This window comes from Pseudonaja textilis, chromosome 2 (genome assembly GCF_049901715.1).
Source record: "Pseudonaja textilis isolate UNSWEBS1 chromosome 2, rPseTex1.2, whole genome shotgun sequence".
In the NCBI taxonomy this organism is placed as follows: domain Eukaryota; kingdom Metazoa; phylum Chordata; class Lepidosauria; order Squamata; family Elapidae; genus Pseudonaja; species Pseudonaja textilis.
The window spans coordinates 14987655-15005649 of record NC_141991.1 but is presented as its reverse complement, the minus strand read 5'-3'; the positions used below and the strand labels follow the sequence as shown (position 1 = coordinate 15005649).

The 17995-nt window shown below is 43.0% G+C and overlaps 1 protein-coding gene across 1 annotated transcript; it reads left to right on the top strand.

Annotated features, from left to right (window-relative positions):
• Positions 1–2210: 2210 nt before the first annotated feature.
• On the top strand, positions 2211–16161 carry DXO (decapping exoribonuclease). Its single transcript, XM_026720058.2, has 7 exons — positions 2211–2426; positions 4846–5240; positions 8682–8911; positions 10446–10665; positions 12241–12376; positions 14858–14952; positions 15751–16161. The coding sequence occupies exons 2-7, from the start codon at positions 4858–4860 to the stop codon at positions 15905–15907; spliced, it is 1221 nt and encodes a 406-aa protein (XP_026575843.2). The 5' UTR covers positions 2211–2426; positions 4846–4857; the 3' UTR covers positions 15908–16161.
• The last annotated feature ends 1834 nt before the right edge of the window (positions 16162–17995 follow it).

Sequence of the window (17995 nt, the reverse complement as noted above, 5' to 3'; positions counted from 1 at the left end):
ATCCATTGTTCCTTGTCTGGCCTCCAGGTGCTTTGGAGAATAGCTTGACCCCCTCCTCTCTGTGGCAGCCCCTTAAATATTGGAAGACTGCTTTCATGTCTCCCCTGGCCCTTCTCTTCACTAGACTAGCCATGGCCAGTTCCTGTAACCATTCATCATATGTTTTGGTCTCCAGTCCCCTAATCCATCCTGGTTGCTCTTCTCTGTACTTTTTCTAGAGTCTCAACATCTTTTTTTTATAGTGTGGTGACCATAACTGAATGCAGTACTCTAGGTATGGTCTTACTAGGGCTTTATAGAGTGGTATTAGTACCTCACTTGATCTCATTGTATCCCTCTGTTAATGCAGTTTAGGATTGCATTAGCTTTTTCGGTTGCACATGCACATGTACATGCAACGCTCTGAAGTCTAAGTAACAATTCCCTGGTGATTAGGGTTGTTTTTTTTTTCACAATCAGAATTGTTTTGTGCAAGTTTGGATGACGGTAGCATCTCACTGATGTTGGAACAAGGCTTAAATTTACACTATGTATACACATTTACCATTTGCTTTTGGCAAAAGCTCCTCAGAAACCAAGTAATTTATGTTTCTGTATTGTTAGACTGCACCTTCTTTCTATGTTCTTGGTCTTGTAATGTCTAGCCTATGAAGAAGTGGTTTTGTGTCCCCTGTTACTTCACTCTTATTTTCCACTCCTGAGAGATCTCAATGCTAAGCAACAAATGGGTCTCCAATGGCAGCAGTCTAATGCTGTCTAGTATCAGTAGTAGGCTCTCTTTCTTCTGAGCAGCCTGACCAACAGTCTTGCAGGCTGGAGGGGACCACATCTGAAACAAGAGAAAGTTGCTTTTTTCTTTTCCACATGTTGGAAGTTAAAACCCCACCCTTCTCTTAGAAAAATGAAATATTTTAGGATATACTAAAAAGGCAGAATAATTCCCCTAAAAGAGAAGTAGAAACTCAGAGAGGCGGAATCTCAGCCCTCCCACCTTTGTTAATGGGCCATTAAGGCCTGGGCCAGTCTATTCGACATAACAAAGATCTACCTCCTTCAAAGAGAGCCATTTAATTGCACCACCCACCAAGTTTCAACCAAACTTAGCACATAGACAACCTACAAAGCTAGCTATGCCCTCTGACAGTAACCAGTCAGGATACTCTTCCTGCTCCAGGAAGTTATAAGCCCAGAGAGGGCATAAAACCCAGGGACTCTCAGCACCTCTTCCCTTTTCTGCCCAGGAACCCATCCTGCTCATCAATAAACCATCTTTCCCAAGTGGCTTCCATGTTTTCAGTGTCTTTTTCCCCACTTGGACTTAAAACCAGATGGACATTTCTTCCAACACACTTTGAAAAGCATAGACAGCCATCACTTTCTTCTATTTTGATGCATCTCTGTTTTTGACCAAAAAAATCATGTGAGGTTTATTCATGTCCTGTTAGGTTTATTGCATATGAAAAACCAAGTAGTTCAGATTTTTAAAAATGTTTATTTAAAAAAAAAATGAAGGGGAAGCAGCTTTGTCTAGCTGACTTGATCTTCCAGATGGACAGCTTCTAAAAAACTACTTCATTCTTCCAAAATGATTTTTCAACTTCCCAATCTTAACTTATACGGCTGAATTAGTTTAAAATCAGACAAGACTGTGCTCAAAAATATATACTAGTACAAACAGTAATTTAAAAAACATAATATGAATTTAATAATACTCCAACAGTCCGTCCCTATGATTAATTGTATTGACATGATTACAGTTTACAACACTTTCCAAAAAGAATCAGGACAGGCTCCTTGGGAATTTGCATAAAATACCTGCCCCATGTCCTCCAAATGTCTCACACTACAGTTCCCATTATCTCCAGGCTGGGATTGCAGAGCAGAAGCAAAACCGTCAAATGGGTTTTGGATGAGGGGTTGGACTAGATGACCTACAAGGTCCCTTCCAACGGTGTTAATCTGTTTAAAAAATTAAGAAGGTCTAAGACTAACTAACGAGTGTTTTTTCAATCTTGGACCCTATAAGACGTGTAAACTACAACTCCCAGAATTCAACTCCCCACGCTGGCTGGAAAATTTGGGGAGTCGAGGTCCAACGCATTTTAAAAGAACTTTTGAGATTGAGAAACTCCAGAAAACCTTAAAGGCGCCTGAATCAGAAAGCAGGCTTCGGCTGCCCTCTAGTGGCCTTACATTTAAATTGCACGACCCTGAAAGAAACCGGGAAAAAGAAAAGGCAGGGCTTCCTCTGCTAATTGGCGCCCTTTGATGATGCAACTTAGAGCAAACAAGCGAAAGTGGGCTTTGTTTTTTGACCAGAAAACCAGCCGCTCCGACTGGGCTCCAATGGTGGTTTAACGTCAGGCGTGCGATCCCCTAAACGAGGCTGCAGGCATTCCCGGCGCTTGGTATTGACGTCACGGCAGGTAAGCGGGGAAATTCGGAAGAAGGATCAGTTGGGATTTTCCTTGTTTCTGATGCTCGTTAAAGGAATCCAAGGCCAGGTCAGAGGTCAAAGGGCAGGGGTCAGCTCCTAAACTCTCCCGGGGGTGGGAATTAGGAGCCAGGACTTAGGGGGCCTTTGTTTTACATGTACTCCTCGACTTACGACCACAATTCAGCCCAGAATTTCTGTTGCTAAGTGAGACATTTGTCAAGGGAATTTTGCCCCATTCTATGACCTTTCTTCCTGCAGTTGTTCCACTTAAGAACTGTGGGGTCGTAAAATGGGGGCAAAATGAGTGAAGTTGTTACTGACCTTGTTGTTCAATAAATCTGGCTTTCCCATTGACTTCGCTTGTCAGAAAGTTGCAAAAGGGGATCATATGACCCTGGAACGCTGCAACCGTCATAATGATGAAACCGATTCATCGTTATGACGTTGCTAAGCCTCTGCATTTTGATCACCTGACGGGGGGGATGCTGCATCAGTTATACATGTGAAAAGGGTCATTTGGTCACTTTTCTTCAGTTCTGTTGTAACTTTGAACAGTCACTAAATGAACTTTTGTAAGTTGTGGACTGCTTGTATTATACAGGTAGAAAAAGAAGTCCAAACTGCTAATCAACTTTAATACTAGACAGAGAATGAAGAAACAATAGCTTGTGGAGACAATAACTTGATCCTCAACACCAATAAGACCAAGGAGCTTATAGTGGACTATAGAAGGAACAGATCAGACATCCAGCCCTTGCTTATCAATGGGGACCGAGTGGAGCAAGTGGCCAGTTTTAAGTTTCTGGGTGTTACCATAAAAGAGGACATGTCCTGGGGCGCTCACATTGCAGCCCTGGTCAAAAGGGCCCAGCAGAGATTATACTACCTGAGACTTCTCAGGAAACAATAACTCAATGAAAAACTGCTGGTGACCTTCTACCACTGCACCATAGAGAGTATTTTAACTTACTGCACCTGTGTATGTTTTCCCAATTGCACAATGGCAGATAGGAAAGCACTCCAGAGGGTTGGCGCCATTGCCCAGAGGATCATTGGTTGACCTCTCCCCTCTTTGGAAGAGCTTTATAGCTCCCGCAGCCTTAAGAAAGTTCAAAACATTCTCAAAGATCCATCTCATCCTGGGCACTCTTTTTTTGAACTATTACCATCTGATAGACGGTACAGGATAATAAAAACAAGGACAAATAGGCTGAAATACAGCTTCTATCCCAGGGCAGTAATTATATTGAATTCTACTGTAGAGTGAAATATTAATGCAATATTAGGGTTTTCAATTCAATGTATAGAATGTGAACGATGTGTGTTTGGGTTTATTTCCATAGTCATAATGTACACTGTAGATGGTATTTAATTTTGTTGTATGAGGTGCAATGACAATGAAGTAAATTAAACTAAACTAAACAAAGGAGAATAAATATTTCTAGTAGTAGCAAATCATGCTTAGTTCCCACATCATGCTGAGCCATAAAATAGTTTAGTATTCCTACACATGCTAACCGAATTGCTTCAATATCCAATCATGCTGAACCAAAACCCAGCCACATTGGCTGAATATCAAAGTATCAGGCTAAAGCAGGATGGGATCCCTGCAAATGTACAGGGGAGAATGTCAGCATTACTGTTGTATGTTGTCTTGCTGTGAACTATCCGGGGTTATTTGGGCATAAGATGAATGATTATGGAAAAGATATAATAGTTTGAGTTTTGTCCCATTTTTTCTTGCCATGGTTTTTAAGTGTATCACTGCAGCTGTTAAGTTAGTCACACAGTTGTTAAGTGAATCTGGCTTCCCCATTGACTTTGCTCGTCAGAAGGTCACAAAAGGTGACCCCATGATCCTCAGGACACGGCAACTGTAATAAATATGAGTCAGTTGCTGAGTGCCTGAATTGTGATCACATGAATACTGCAGTGGTGTCATTTTTGCCAGTGCCATTGTAATTTTGAACAGTCACTAAATGAACTGTTGTACGTTGAGGACTACTTGTAATGTCAAATATTGGGTTAGAGTTTTAAAAGTTCCCCAAGGTGCATTTTTCAGGAGGCAACTGGACTTCCTTGGTTGTTTTTTTTTTTTTGAAGACATTTCGCTTCTCATCCAAGAAGCTTCTTCAACTCTGACAGGATCACCAGCCGTCTGCAGGGAATATTAAATCCTTCCATACCCGATACCTCTTGGCTGAGAAGTGAAACATCTTCAAAGAAAAATCAAAGTCCAGTTGCCTCCAGAAAAGAGCACCTTTGGGGCAGCCTTGACCTGGATGCCTGAGAATCGCTGCAGACATTTTCCACTTTAGCCTTAAATCCAGAGGAACGCTAAGCGAGGACAACTTCTCAGGTGTGTATTCTGAAGGGAGAAGTTTCATGCTCATTCTTTTTGTTATTAGACACAAACCCTTATGAAGCACACGGCCGGTTCCAGGTCTTTCAGCCAAGGGGATCACGAGGATGAATCCAAAGTCAAGCATCCAAGAAGCGATTCGAAGGCGCCCCTTACTTTGCCGGTTACTCCCTCTCTGTACGATGCTCCTTTCCCCTTTTACCGGCGGCCAGATGAAATGGGATGCTTTTCCCTAGATGCCAAGCGGTGCTTCCACGGAGATGCTCGTCAGCTACGCTACTATGCTCCGCCCCCTTGCGAAGGCCCCTCCCCTGGATTTGACTTGCGCGATGGCTACCGCAACCGCTACGTGCAGCGAGATGACAGCATCCGTGAAGGCCTGGAGCATCTGCTGCAATGGATTGTGCAGAACCGGAAGCAGTTACAGACTGAGGACAAAGGGTGAGAAAGAGTTAGAGCAGGGGCGTCAAATTCAAGGCCTGCAAGCCAGATCCGGCCTGCAGGGTGCTTAAATCAGGCCTGTAGGGCTGGCTTGGAAATATCAAAGGACTGTCCTGCGGTGCCTCTGGCGGCTAAAATGGGCTGCATGCGCCTCCCACCCACCCCCATGCCTTGTTTTCACCCTCCATGGCCTCCTGCAGCACTGTGCCGGCTGAAAACAGCCAGAAAATGCCCCCAAACACCAAAAAAACTGGCCAGAATATGGGCCCAAAAAACGGCCAGAATACGGCCCCCAAAACAGCCAGAAAACAGGCCCCAAAACAGCCTCAAAAACAGCCAGAATGGAGAAATAACCCCAGGAGAGCTGAAAAAGGCAGTACGAAAGCAGAAAAATAACAAAACGCCAGGACCAGATGGCTTCCCTAGTGAACTATATAAAAATATGTACTAATTACTTGAACCGACATTATTAGAGGTATACAATGAGGCGTTACTAGAAGCTAAATTGCCAAAGTCTTGGTCTGAGGCATATGCTACCCTAATTCCAAAGGAAGGTACCGATCAACAAATGATTTCAAATTATAGACCAATTTCCCTGTTAAACACAGATTATAAAATATTTATGACCATATTAGCGGAAAGAATGAAGCCAATTTTAAGTGAGATTATACAATCGGACTAAAACGGCTTCCTGGCAATTAGGCAAATTAGAGATAACATTAGAATAGTGTTAAACGCAATCGAATATTATGAAGCGCACCCTGAAAAGCAAGCAGCATTAATATTTCTCGACGCACAAAAGGCTTTTGACAATCTAAATTGGAAATTTGTGCTACAACAAATACAAGGAATGAATTTTGGTATTAACATAGTGAAAACATTACAGGCCATATACTCTACTCAAAAAGCAAGTATACTATTGAATGGAGATCATACGGATGACTTTGAGATAGGCAAAGGAGTGAGACAAGGGTGCCCACTATCACCTCTGCTATTTATTTTATCCCTGGAAATACTACTTGCCACAATTAGACGAAACCCAAAAATAAAAGGGATCAAAATTAGGAACGAACAATACAAGGTCCAAGCATTCGCAGACAGCCTTATATGTATAGTGGAAGAACCAATACAAAATGGGCATATATTACTTCAAGAAATAGAAAAATTGGGGAAGTTGCTGGATTAAAAATAAACAAGAACAAAACTAAAATGATTGTTAAAAACCACGGCAAAACAGAAAATAGAATTACAAAATAAATAGGGATTACAGAGCGAAAAAAAATATTTGGGAATATGGCTATCTGCTAGGTGTTTGTCAGTCAAGGAGGACAATTATAATAAATTAAATGAACAAATTAGGAAAGAATTGGAATCATGGGGGAAACTACAGTTATCAATCGTAGGCAAAATTGCAGTGCTAAAGATGAACACACTACCAAAATTGACGTACCTTTTATCAGATGATCCTGATAAAATTAGGAAAACATTTTTTCATTGAATTGAATAAAATAACCAAATTTGTTTGGCGGGGCCAAAAACCACACATTAAATTAAAGTTGATGCAGGATAATCAAAGCAGAGGTGGTTTTGGGTTACCAGAATGGGAACTTTACTATCAGGCAGCAATATTAGATTGGATCAAGGATTGGGTTAAACTAAAGAACAAGAGAATGCTAACCATAGAGGGTCATGACCTCCAGGAAGGATGGCATGCATACTTATGGGAGAAAAAGGTAAGCCACATGCCTACTTTAACTGACATTTAATAAGAAATTCACTTATATTGACATGGAGGAAAATTAAGAATAAATACTACATGAAAATACCATGTTGATTGTCAACCAAGGAGGCCATGATACATCCTAATGGATTGGATTTAGGGAAAATGATAAATTATAATGAATGATTAGACACCCAAGGGAATCTCAAATCAAATCAAGAACAGGGAATTACAATTGATTGGTGACCATACCTTCAAATTCAAAATAAGATATAAAAAGGATTTAGAAGAATTTGTATTCGATAAGGGGCAAAATCAATTAGATAAAATTTTAATTGGACCAGAACAAAAATTTATATCCAAAATATACAGATATTTATTAGATTTTAAAATGCATGAGGAAACGGTAAAGAACACGATGGGCACGGAATTTTGGATATAACATAGATTTGGAGGAATGGGAAAAATTATGGAATATAAATTACAAATTAACAGTAGCCTCAACATATAAAGAAAATTTATACAAAATGTTTTACAGATGGCACCTAGCCCCGACAAGATTAGCCAAAATATACCCAAATATCAGCCCCAAATGCTGGAAATGCCAAAAAGTTGACGGTACCTTTTACCATATGTGGTGGCTATGCCCCAAGGCCAAGATCTATTGGAATCAAATTAAGGATTGGATATAAGGAATCACTGGGCACCAAACTGAACTCAGACCAGAATCCTATTTACTGAGAATAATTAAAGACCGTTGCCCAAAAAAGATAAAATACCTAATTCTTACACATATTAACTGCAGCCAGAATTGCATACGTGCAAATGTGGAAATATACCAACAGAAGACTTAGTTCTACAAAAAATAACTGATTGTGCAGAAATGAGTATACTTACATTAAAAATGAAGGAAAAAGAAGAATCTGATTACTACTCAATATGGCAGAGATGGAACGAATTGTTACAAAATAAGGATAAGATATGAAAAGCAAAAATTATGTAGAAGAGACCTTAAGAGAATGGTATATAGATGTGATAGATAAAGATAGAATGTAATAGCAAATATAACTACGGAAAACAATTATAGTTGATATTTATATATGAATCAATGACAGAAGATGCAAAATAATATATGTTGATGTCTAACACTGTTAAGAATGTAACTGTGATATGTACTGCTGGAAAAACAATAAAGAGCAGTGTTAAAATAGTTATCTTGCTTTGATTCTACTGGGATTTAGGCAGATCTAGTTTTTTTGGTTGGTTATTCATAATTTCTCTCTTTCTTTCTTTCTTTCTTTCTTTCTTTCTTTCTTTCTTTCTTTCTCTCTCTCTCTCTCTCTCTCTCTCTCTCTCTCTCTCTCTCTCTCTCTTTCTCTCTCTCTCCCTCCCTCCCTCCCTTTTTCCTTTTTCTTTTCTTTCTCTTTTTTCTTTTTCTTTTTCTTTCTCTTTTTTCTTGTTCTTTCTTTCATAATTTTTCTTTCTCTTTCATAATTTCTTTCTTTCTCTCCCTTTTTCCTTTCTCTTTTCTCTTTTTCTTTTTCTTTCTTTCACAATTTTTTTCATTTTCTTTCTTTCTCTTTTTCATAATTTCTTTTTCTTTCTCTTTTCTCTCTCTCTCTTCTTTCTCCCCTTTCCCTTTCTTTTTCTTTTCCTTTCTCTCATTTCCTTTCTCTCTTTTTCTTTCTCTTTGTCTTTGTCCCTCTCCCTCTCCCCTGCAGAAAGCTCCTGAATGCTGACTTTGTGACTTGGCGGGGGCATCTCACCAAAGTGCTGACCACCCCATACGAGAGTCGGGAGGGATGGTTGCTGGCTGTCACTCTCTTCCGGGGGACCTTGTACATTAGCGAGTTTGAAACTGAGGCCGCCCGACGAGAACGGGAGCAGCGCTCAGAAATGCTGAAGGAGCTCGTGTATATGGGATATAAATTTGAGCAATATATGTGTGCCGGTAAGGTTTCTGGAGATCTCCCAGCTGTGAATTGAAAGCCAGGTCTTTAGGAGCAATGCTTAATTTATTTTTCCCTTCCTAAACTCAGCTGATGCTTCTGTCTTTTTCAGAGTGTTTGAATTACTAAGAATGAGGCAGACAGAGTGGATAAAAATGATTTTAAAAAAATAAATAAAAAAAATCAGATTTTTAAAATTTAAATTGGATTTTTTTTATTTTAATCAAATTTATTTTAATAAAATGATTTGAGTAAAAATCTAGTTTTTTATTTAACATACATTAGTAATTTATTTTATTCAGCATGAAATGGGAGCTTAGTTATGTAGCATGAGGCTGTATATTCTGCAATATTAGGACTGTCGGTGAGTTAGCAGCAGGTCAGAGGAAATGCTTCAGGACAGAGATGACAGTTGCTGTTTAAAAATTATGATTTAAATCGAGTTGATTTAAATCAAGCCTTTTTACTAGTGATTTAAATCGTGATTTAAATCGATATGATTTAAATCAAATCCATCCTGGAGGTAGACAATGTATGTGGAGAGCCGTGTTTGTCTGTGGTAGCAAAACTCAGGGGGAAAATAATGGGAGAAACTGACACTTTTTATGCAGATGGATATTAGTCAGCTAATCCAGCTAATGATTGACTGAATGGTTGCAATGATGCAATACCATGTTTATTTGATGCTCCAGGCAGTCCTTGACTTGTGACCATTTATTTAGTGATGGTTCAAAGTTACAACAGCTGCTGAAAAAGTCTGTGACAAGATTGAATTCGCTTATGCTTTCTGTGGATTTTAATTTTTAACTTTTTAACTTGCCAAAGAACTGCCCTCCCCGCCAGGGCAGGGGAAGATAGAATGGGGAGACTCCAGACTTCAACTGTGAGAGCCAAGGACACTTCTGCAGGTGTTGGCCAAGACACGAACCTTTCTCAAAACAAAAGAACGATTCATAATTGGACAATGTGACTTGTCCAGTGGGAGGAGGGGAGAAATCTATTCTTTGCAGCATTGCGCAGGAAAAGTTAGAGCTGGTTTTGCTTTCTTCAGTGCTGAAATGATGTACTCCATAAAGTTTTGCTTTTGGGATTTCAGAGTTCCTTAAAGTGCCTGTTTTTTTGTTGGGTTCATTAATCGGACCAATGACAATCCGGTCCTCACACTTATGCTTGGTCCTTGCATTTATGGCTGTCTTACCAACCCCATGTCCATATGATTGCAATTCGGGCGTTTGGCATCCGGCTCATGTTTACGGCCGATAATGCCTTGTGATCATGTGATTTGCAAGTTTTTTTGGCAACTTTCCAGCAAAAGATGTCCAAAAGAATGGGGTTTGCACTTATGACCGTGGGGGTTCACTGAATAACCGTGATGATTTGCTTAAAGCGACCATCATAAAAATGGCTCTAAAATCATGTCTGGCTCATCTTATGACAGAAATTCCAGTTCCCATTGTGATAGGAAGTGGACAATTGCCTTGTACAGCTTCTTGAAGGAATGACCTGGAAATGAACAACCTTCTCATTCTCCTTCAGATACTCCCGATGGGATTCCTGATCCAACTGGAGTAGTGAACACAAATGAAGCTTTCTGCACAGTGATTCGGTCCCGCCTGGGAAATCACTCTCTTCTCTTCTCTGGGGAGGTAGATTGCACCGATCCCCGGAGCCCTTCGCCACAGCCACCTAGTTGCTACGTGGAGCTGAAGACTACCAAAGTCATGCACAGCCCCGCTCAGAGGAGAAGTTTCTACAGGTGAGGAAGGAAGAGTCAAAATTGTGTTTCCTTCTTGATGCCTGCGTCTGTCCCCCGCTCTTCAGCTAGACCTGTCACACAGCCATCCCTTCTCGTCTGGCTCCTAGGATGCTGGGGGAGGAAAGTGGCAATTGGCACAAAGTGGCAAGCATAGAAAAACAGGGGCAAAATCCGGGGCTTCAGTTTGGCAACGACAAGGAAACAAGATGGACTACCGCCAGCGGAAATAAACTTTGTATGCAGCTCAAATCTTCTGCAGTAGACCCATAAGCAGTAGAAACATCTACAGCAGGGGTGTCAAACTCAATTTCATTGAGGGCCACATCAGGTTGTGTGTGACCTTGGGAGGGGGGGCTAGGGGGCATGGCCAGGGTGGGGATGGTCAATCGTGTCAGGGGTACCTGTGGTAGTTCGAGTGCAATGCCGTGAAAACGGGCTACCGATCTCCGTTTTAGACTGGGACGGCCTCCTGCAACCTTCTGTGATGATCCAGAGTGGGATACAAAAGCAACAAAGTCACAAAAACAGGTGAAGTCCCTTCAATTCCTTCAGCTTGGCTTCAAAGGTCCAATTATCATTGACTGGAGAAAAAACTCCCCCACAAACAGTTGCGAAAAGGAAGAACTTCTGTTCAAACTCAAAATACATATAAATTATAAATAGAAAAAAAAAAACAACACAAACCACACTGAAGTAATTAATGAGACTGGCAGGATAAGGGCTTGAAGACATCCAGAGATATCGAAATACGCACACTGGGAAGGACGCCAGAATTCAGATAAGAACTGACAAACTAGAAATATTTTCAAGCTTTGCTTCCAGCACTGGCCCATACGCAGTTTGTCCTTTTAAACAGTCCTCACAGCTACAGCCCACGAAGGGGATCAAGGACCTTTTCTCCCCCATAGACCACGCCATTCACATTTCTTCCTTATCCACTCCTCCCTACGTGCCCTAGGATGAAGAGGGGATGGGCCTGGGTCCCCCTCTGAATGCCCAGCCGGCCTGTGCCCTTCCCCAGTTCCCCCACAACCTCCGGAGCCACACTTCCGCTCCCTGTCGTCTGTCCCTCCTGTCCCTCAGAGTTCGATTCTAATAGAGAGGCATGACAGCCTCTGCCAGCAAAAACAGAGCTTGTGGGGGCTGGATACGGCCCTCCCGAACTCTGTTTTTGCTGGTGGAGGCACCGCGGGCTGGTCCTTTGCTATTTCCAGGGTGGCTCCCATGGGCCAGATCTAAGCACCCCACAGGCCGCATGATACTAATTTAACAACTGCAGCGATTCACTTAACAAATTTGGAAAGAGCAAAAACGGGTTAACACTTAACAAATTTCTCCCTTAGCAACAGAAATTCTGGGCTCAATTATGCTCATATGTTGAGGACTACCTTGTAGTCAGTAAGCCAACAACAGGCTGCAGTTCCGCATTGTGGCTTATTTTTTCCAAATTAAACCAGGATTAATCAATTAAACCAGGTTCACTACTTGATGAAACGGAGCACTTCCCAGCTGAGTGGATGGGGGTTCACTTCAATGCAGATTGACATTCATTGCAATCATCTGCCTTCTTTTCAGGCACAAGATGATCAAGTGGTGGGCCCAGTCTTTTCTTCCTGGGGTGTCCCGGATTGTGGCAGGGTATCGAGGGCCCGATGGCTCAGTTGTGGGGCTGGAAACTTTTGAGACTATGAAAATATTCAAACTCATTCGGGTAAGTTTGACCTTGGGAAAGAGATGCCCTCAAGTCCACAGGCTCCAAAATACCAAGATGGCAGCTGCAGCCACACCGTTTGTTTGGTTTTTTTACATGTCTTGCACACCCCAAATTGCAAGTTGCCCGATACAAGCTTATACAGGTAGTCCTCGACTTAAAATAGTTCATTTAGTGACTGAAGTTACAACGGCACTGAAAAAAAGTGACTTATGACCATTTTTCACACTTATGACCATTCCCCACATGATTTACATTCGGATGCTTGACAACTGGTTTATATTTATGACCTTGGCTGTGTCCCGGGATCATGGGATCACCTTTTTGGGACCTTCTGACAAGCAAAGTCAGATTCACTTAACAACCAGGTTACTAATTTAACAATTGCTGTGATTCACTTAACAGACGTGGCAAGAAAAGTTGTAAAATGGGCCGATACTCACTTAACCAATTTCTCACTTAGCAACATAAATTCTGGACTCAATTATGGTCATAATTCGAGGATTATCTGTAGGCTTCTCTGATGCAACCGACATTGATTATACTAAACATCTTAAGAATGCTGGATAGATCTTTGGAGTTTTGTCATGTGTTCTTACTGGATTTTGTTCCTTGTCATTCCTCCCACTACTACTACTACTACTACTACTACTACTACTACTACTACTACTACTACAACTACTACTATTACTCTTCTTCTTCTTCTTCTTCTTCTTCTTCTTCTTCTTCTTCTTCTTCTTCTTCTTCTTCTTCTTCTTCTTCTTCCTCTTCCTCTTCCTCTTCTTCCTCCTCCTCCTCCTCCTCCATCTTCATTCTTATTCTTATTTTTATATTTTATTTGCTGCCTACTTTGCTATGGGGCTGCTCTGCGGCTTATAATAGTAAAAAGGAAGAAAATGAAAAGGCATATGCAAATGAAGTAACAGTAAACATTTAATTAAGCAATGACAAAGGAATTACAAGAAGAATGAATATGATGATAACCAAAAAGATGGATAGATGGAGAACAAAGGAGGGGGAAAGGGGAGTCTGTCATAAATCTAGCAGCCACTGCTAGTGTGTCATTCCCCCATTTCGTCTATTTTTATTCATTCATATCCCATCTTATTTTTTTATAAATAACTCAGGCAACAAACATACATAACATTCCAGTTTCCCACTCCCGTAACAACCACTATATGAGGTGGATTGGGTTGAGAAGGAGGGACTAGCCAAAAGTCACATAGCCAGGTTTCATGCCTCAGGCAGCAGTAGAAATTAGAGTTTCTCCAATACTGGGTTAGAATGTCTCTCTTATGAAGTGGGTTATTTGACGCTTCCTTGATGGTCTAAACCCGTGATGGCGAACCTATGGCACGCCTGCCACAGGTGGCACGAAGAGTCATTTGTGCTGGCACATGAACCACAGGCAAACGTACCTCTCTGCGCATGCGTGTGTCTCACGGCTGACGAAACGTGCCCATTCGGTCTGCAGAGCCTTTTTTCAAGCCACTGGAAGGTCGAAAAAGGCCTCAAACTAGGCCTCACAGTTGATTTTTCCCTGGCTTGAGGCCTTTTTTGGCCTCCCAGTGGCTTGAAAAAAAGCCTCTGCAGGCTGAATAGGCCCATTTTGCCACTTCCTGTTAATACCAGAAGTGACGAAATGGGCCTGCAGAGGGTTTTTCTGGGAGACCGAAAAAGGCTTCAAACCGGGCAAAAATCAGCTGTAAGGTACAGTGCAGGTAAGGGGAGGTGTGGGGATTGTGTGTGCATGTGCACGGGGTGTGTGGGGGTGCTCATTGCCTTCTGGGTGCTGGCACACTAGCGCATGAAGCACGCACACAGTTTTTGGCACAGGAGCCCCAAAAGGTTAGCCACCACTGGTCTAAACCAATCTTGGCAATTTTAAAATGTGTGGACTTCAACTTCCAGAAATCCCCAGCTAACCATGGTGGCTGGGCAATTCTGCAAGTTGAAGTTCATGCATCTTAACATTCCCAAGGAAGAGAAACTGTGTTTTTAGATTAGGTACCCCTGGCCTACGGGCCCTGGAGGGGGTTGCCACCGGGCCGCCAAAACAGCTGGCGAGTGCACGCATGCATGTGCTTCCAGACGCAAGTAGCAGGCGAGCATGCTTTTAAGTGAGAAGCAAGGGTGCGGGCACGCCGCTTGCACAAATGGAGCTAGGCGCACACTTGCTGCCCACTCGCGCAGAGCCGTCCTCTCCTCCCCCGCCAGTCTGCAAAGCCAGAAACATTGGGTTCCTCGTAGAGTTTAAGGAAGTTTCAAGCAACCCACTTCATAAGAAAGAGACACACTCTTAACTCTTAGATCTGTGGCTCTTATGGAGAAATGCTGGTTTGAAACAGAAATGGCGACCAGCCAGATAGCTCTTCTTTTAAGGGCTGGAAATGAAAAGATATATACTTGGTTGCATTTATGCCTCAAAACAAAAACCCCGGTTATTTCTTAAGTTACCAATTTTTTCCCTACGCTTGACAGGACGATCCAGGCTGTTGGAAGCCAGCTGTGTGTATGAATTTCTGTGCTGCTTTTCTAGCTTTTTTGAAGACAGTGGTGACGGAAGACAATCCAAAGTGAGTAGTCGTAATTTTGACACACCTGGCAGGAAGGCATGTTCACCGCAACAGTTGACTAGTTCAAGAAGTGGAGGCTGAGCACCTCTGAAAGTTGCTAAATGGTAACTCCTAGCAACCACAACTGGTGGTGGCCAATGACAAAGGATTGCTAGAAGTTGGACGTCAGCAACATCTGGAAAGGGATGGGTTCTCCATCTTTGCAGAACTTAGGAGAGAGAGGTCTCTTCAGTTCTCAAGCGCTGGCAATAGTGAGGTGTCCAAAGCTGACCATTAAAAGAGACAGACCAGCAATCCTAGGTTCTGCAACCATGGTGATGGACGATGGGAATTATGTCAATTCATAAAATATTTCTATGTTTTTTTTAAAGAGTTGCCAACAGATAGGGAGGGGGGAAAAGGGGTTTGAAAGAACAGTGTGGCAGCTTGGAAATCAAAAGTGCATTCCATAAATAGTTTTTCAGAGATAGTAACTAGGTGACTGAAGTTTCTGCCGTGCAAAATTCTAACTGGAGAGTATGATGGATGACTCTTGGCTATGGACGGGTCCCATTGGAGAATAAGAATTACGATACACCCAGGGGGTGGGGGGGAAAACCAGGGTCAAGGGTGACAATGAATGATGTGTCTCAGAGTCGGCTACACCCAGGCAGTGCCGGATAGTTTAACTCCCAATAAATCCTTTTAAAGTTTGGAAGTCTGACTCATGATTTAATTGGGGGTAACTGCCGGAATCCTGACAACCGAACATTTCCTACCCTGATCTCAAAAGTTCGCTTTTTCCTTCCTCTCTTCCAGGTTGGTTCATCTCTTTGCTTGGAACCCAGGGCAACCAGTTTCCTTCACAGTGCATCAGGATTCTCACTACTGTTTCCTGCCTGACTGGTACGTGGAGGCTCTGAGTGCAGGAAGCCCCCCACGTCCCGACTTCCAGACAGATGCACCGGAAGCCTAGCTGGTTTTGGAGTCTAGAAGCTGCTGCATCTGGCAGGCCAAGGCGGGTGATGGACAGAAAACAGGCACCAAAGAAGCCCGTTAGCTGCCACTTGGAGAACGGGAAAGCGGAACGATGGCACTGCTGCGACAACAAATGAACGGCAACAAGACATCCTTTCGTGCATAGTTTCCTATAGGCGCTTCTGCCGCATGTTCTTTCTCATGTCGTCTGTGGTTTACAAACAATAAAAGAGAGAGCAAGGGTGTCATGAACTAAGGGTGTCCTTTTGTTGATGGAAGCCTACTTGAAATCAAGATGGTTTGAGAAGGGAGGAGCTTTGGATGTGTCTCAGCCAGTTGTGGGTAAATTTGGGACACACACATTATCTTTAGCATAATGTGATCCATAATTGGATCGTATTTAACAATAATGTATGAATTGGATCAGTCCCAAAGGTGAAGACGTTTTGCTTCTCATCCAAGAACCTTCTTCAGCTCTGACAGGATGGAACGGGTTATATTCCTCGCAGACAGCTGGTCATTTGCATCCTTTTAGAGCAAGGGTCTTCCAACCTGGCAAGTTTAAGACTTGTGGACTTGCAACTCCCAGAATTCCTCAGCTAACATGACCGGAGGAAGAGTTGAAGTCCACAAGTCTTAAAGCTGTCAAGTTTGGGGACCCCTGGTTTAGAGGGTCCTTGAAGCACTTGGAGGTTTATCTGTGTCCTCAGGATCACCTGAATAGGGCTTCTGGTTCCTAGTCCTCAGGTGAACCTGCAGACACAGATAAACCTCCAAGTGCTTCAAAGACCCTCTAAAAAGATGCAAATTGCCAGCTGTCTGCAAGGAATATAAATCCTTCCATTCCCCACCGTCCTGTCAGAGCTGAAGAAGCTTCTTGGATGAGAAGTGAAATGTCTTCAAAAGAAAAAAACAAGAAAGTCCAGTTGCAAGAACCACTGCCTCCCCCCACGCCCGGTTTGCAAAGCCCGAAACGTTGGGGAATTCTGTAGTAAAGGATGTGACCCTAATAAGTTGACGCCTCCTTCGCCAGAAGAAAAGATATTCCATCTTCTCTCTAGTTTGTTGGCCTCTTTATGCTGATCATGTTGGATTCTGTGTTTGGTCAGAAGCTGCTGCTGGCTGGCTGGTATTTTTTTCCATGGCAATTCCACAAGCGGGTGTGCATACGTGCCTGCTGTGTACTCGAATGGAGTGTGCGAGTATGCGCTCACCCCCTCCGTGCACTCGCCAGCCATTTCCATGGCCCAGTTGCAAAACCCTCATGGGCCACTAGTGCAGGGGTCGCCAACCTTTTGGACCTCAGGGGCCACCATCATTTTAAATCCCGCAGACTACTAATATGAATTTTGACTGATGATGGCTTGCTGACATTTTCCCCGGGTCTCTGCAGAAAACAGCAGAGACCCTGGGAAAATTCCCCCCAAAAGTCTGCAGGAAAATTCCCCACCCCGTTTTCCTACCGATCGATCATTCTTTATTTGGGATGGCCGGATACCGTCTCCAGCTCCATTCTCAGGGGGGAGAGAGAGACAGAGAGACTTTTGGCTTCATGCAAGGAAAGCAGCAGAAGCAGCAGAAGTCTAGCTCTCCCCCAAACTCCGCCAGAAACGAGTCTTTCTGAGACTTGTCGCACCGGTGCAGCCTCTTGGAGCAGGATGCCTTGCAGGATCCAAAGACTGACTTCTGGCGGAGTTTGCGGGAGAGAAAGAAAGACTTTTGCTGATTTTCTTGCATGCAGACAAAAGCAGAAGCAGAAAGAAGCAGCCCGGTGGCCATGCGAGGCATATGGGGCGAGTGGGGCAAGTTCTCCCCACCTCCGGCCTTTCCCCCCCCTCCCCTCACTATCTCATGTTGTTCACAAAGCAAGCGACGCAAGCCTTGTGTTCCCGCGGGCCATGTGGGTAGCACAGCCTTGTGTTCCTGCGCAGCCTGGATTAATTGCTATGGGGAATGCTTTGGGGGTGACATTTCTCTGTAGACCACCAACATTTTCTCAGGGACCACCAGTGGTCCCTGACCTACTGATTGGTGACCATTGCACTAGTGGGCTGTGACCCACAAGTTGGGGACCCCGGCTTTACTA

Coding starts and splice junctions, on each gene's coding strand:
- DXO (XM_026720058.2), top strand. CDS start 4,858: ATGAAGCACACGGCCGGTTCCAGGTCTTTCAGCCAAGGGGATCACGAG. Junction 12,377..14,857: donor AAATATTCAAACTCATTCGG/GTAAGTTTGACC, acceptor TACGCTTGACAG/GACGATCCAGGCTGTTGGAA. Junction 14,953..15,750: donor GTGACGGAAGACAATCCAAA/GTGAGTAGTCGT, acceptor CCTCTCTTCCAG/GTTGGTTCATCTCTTTGCTT.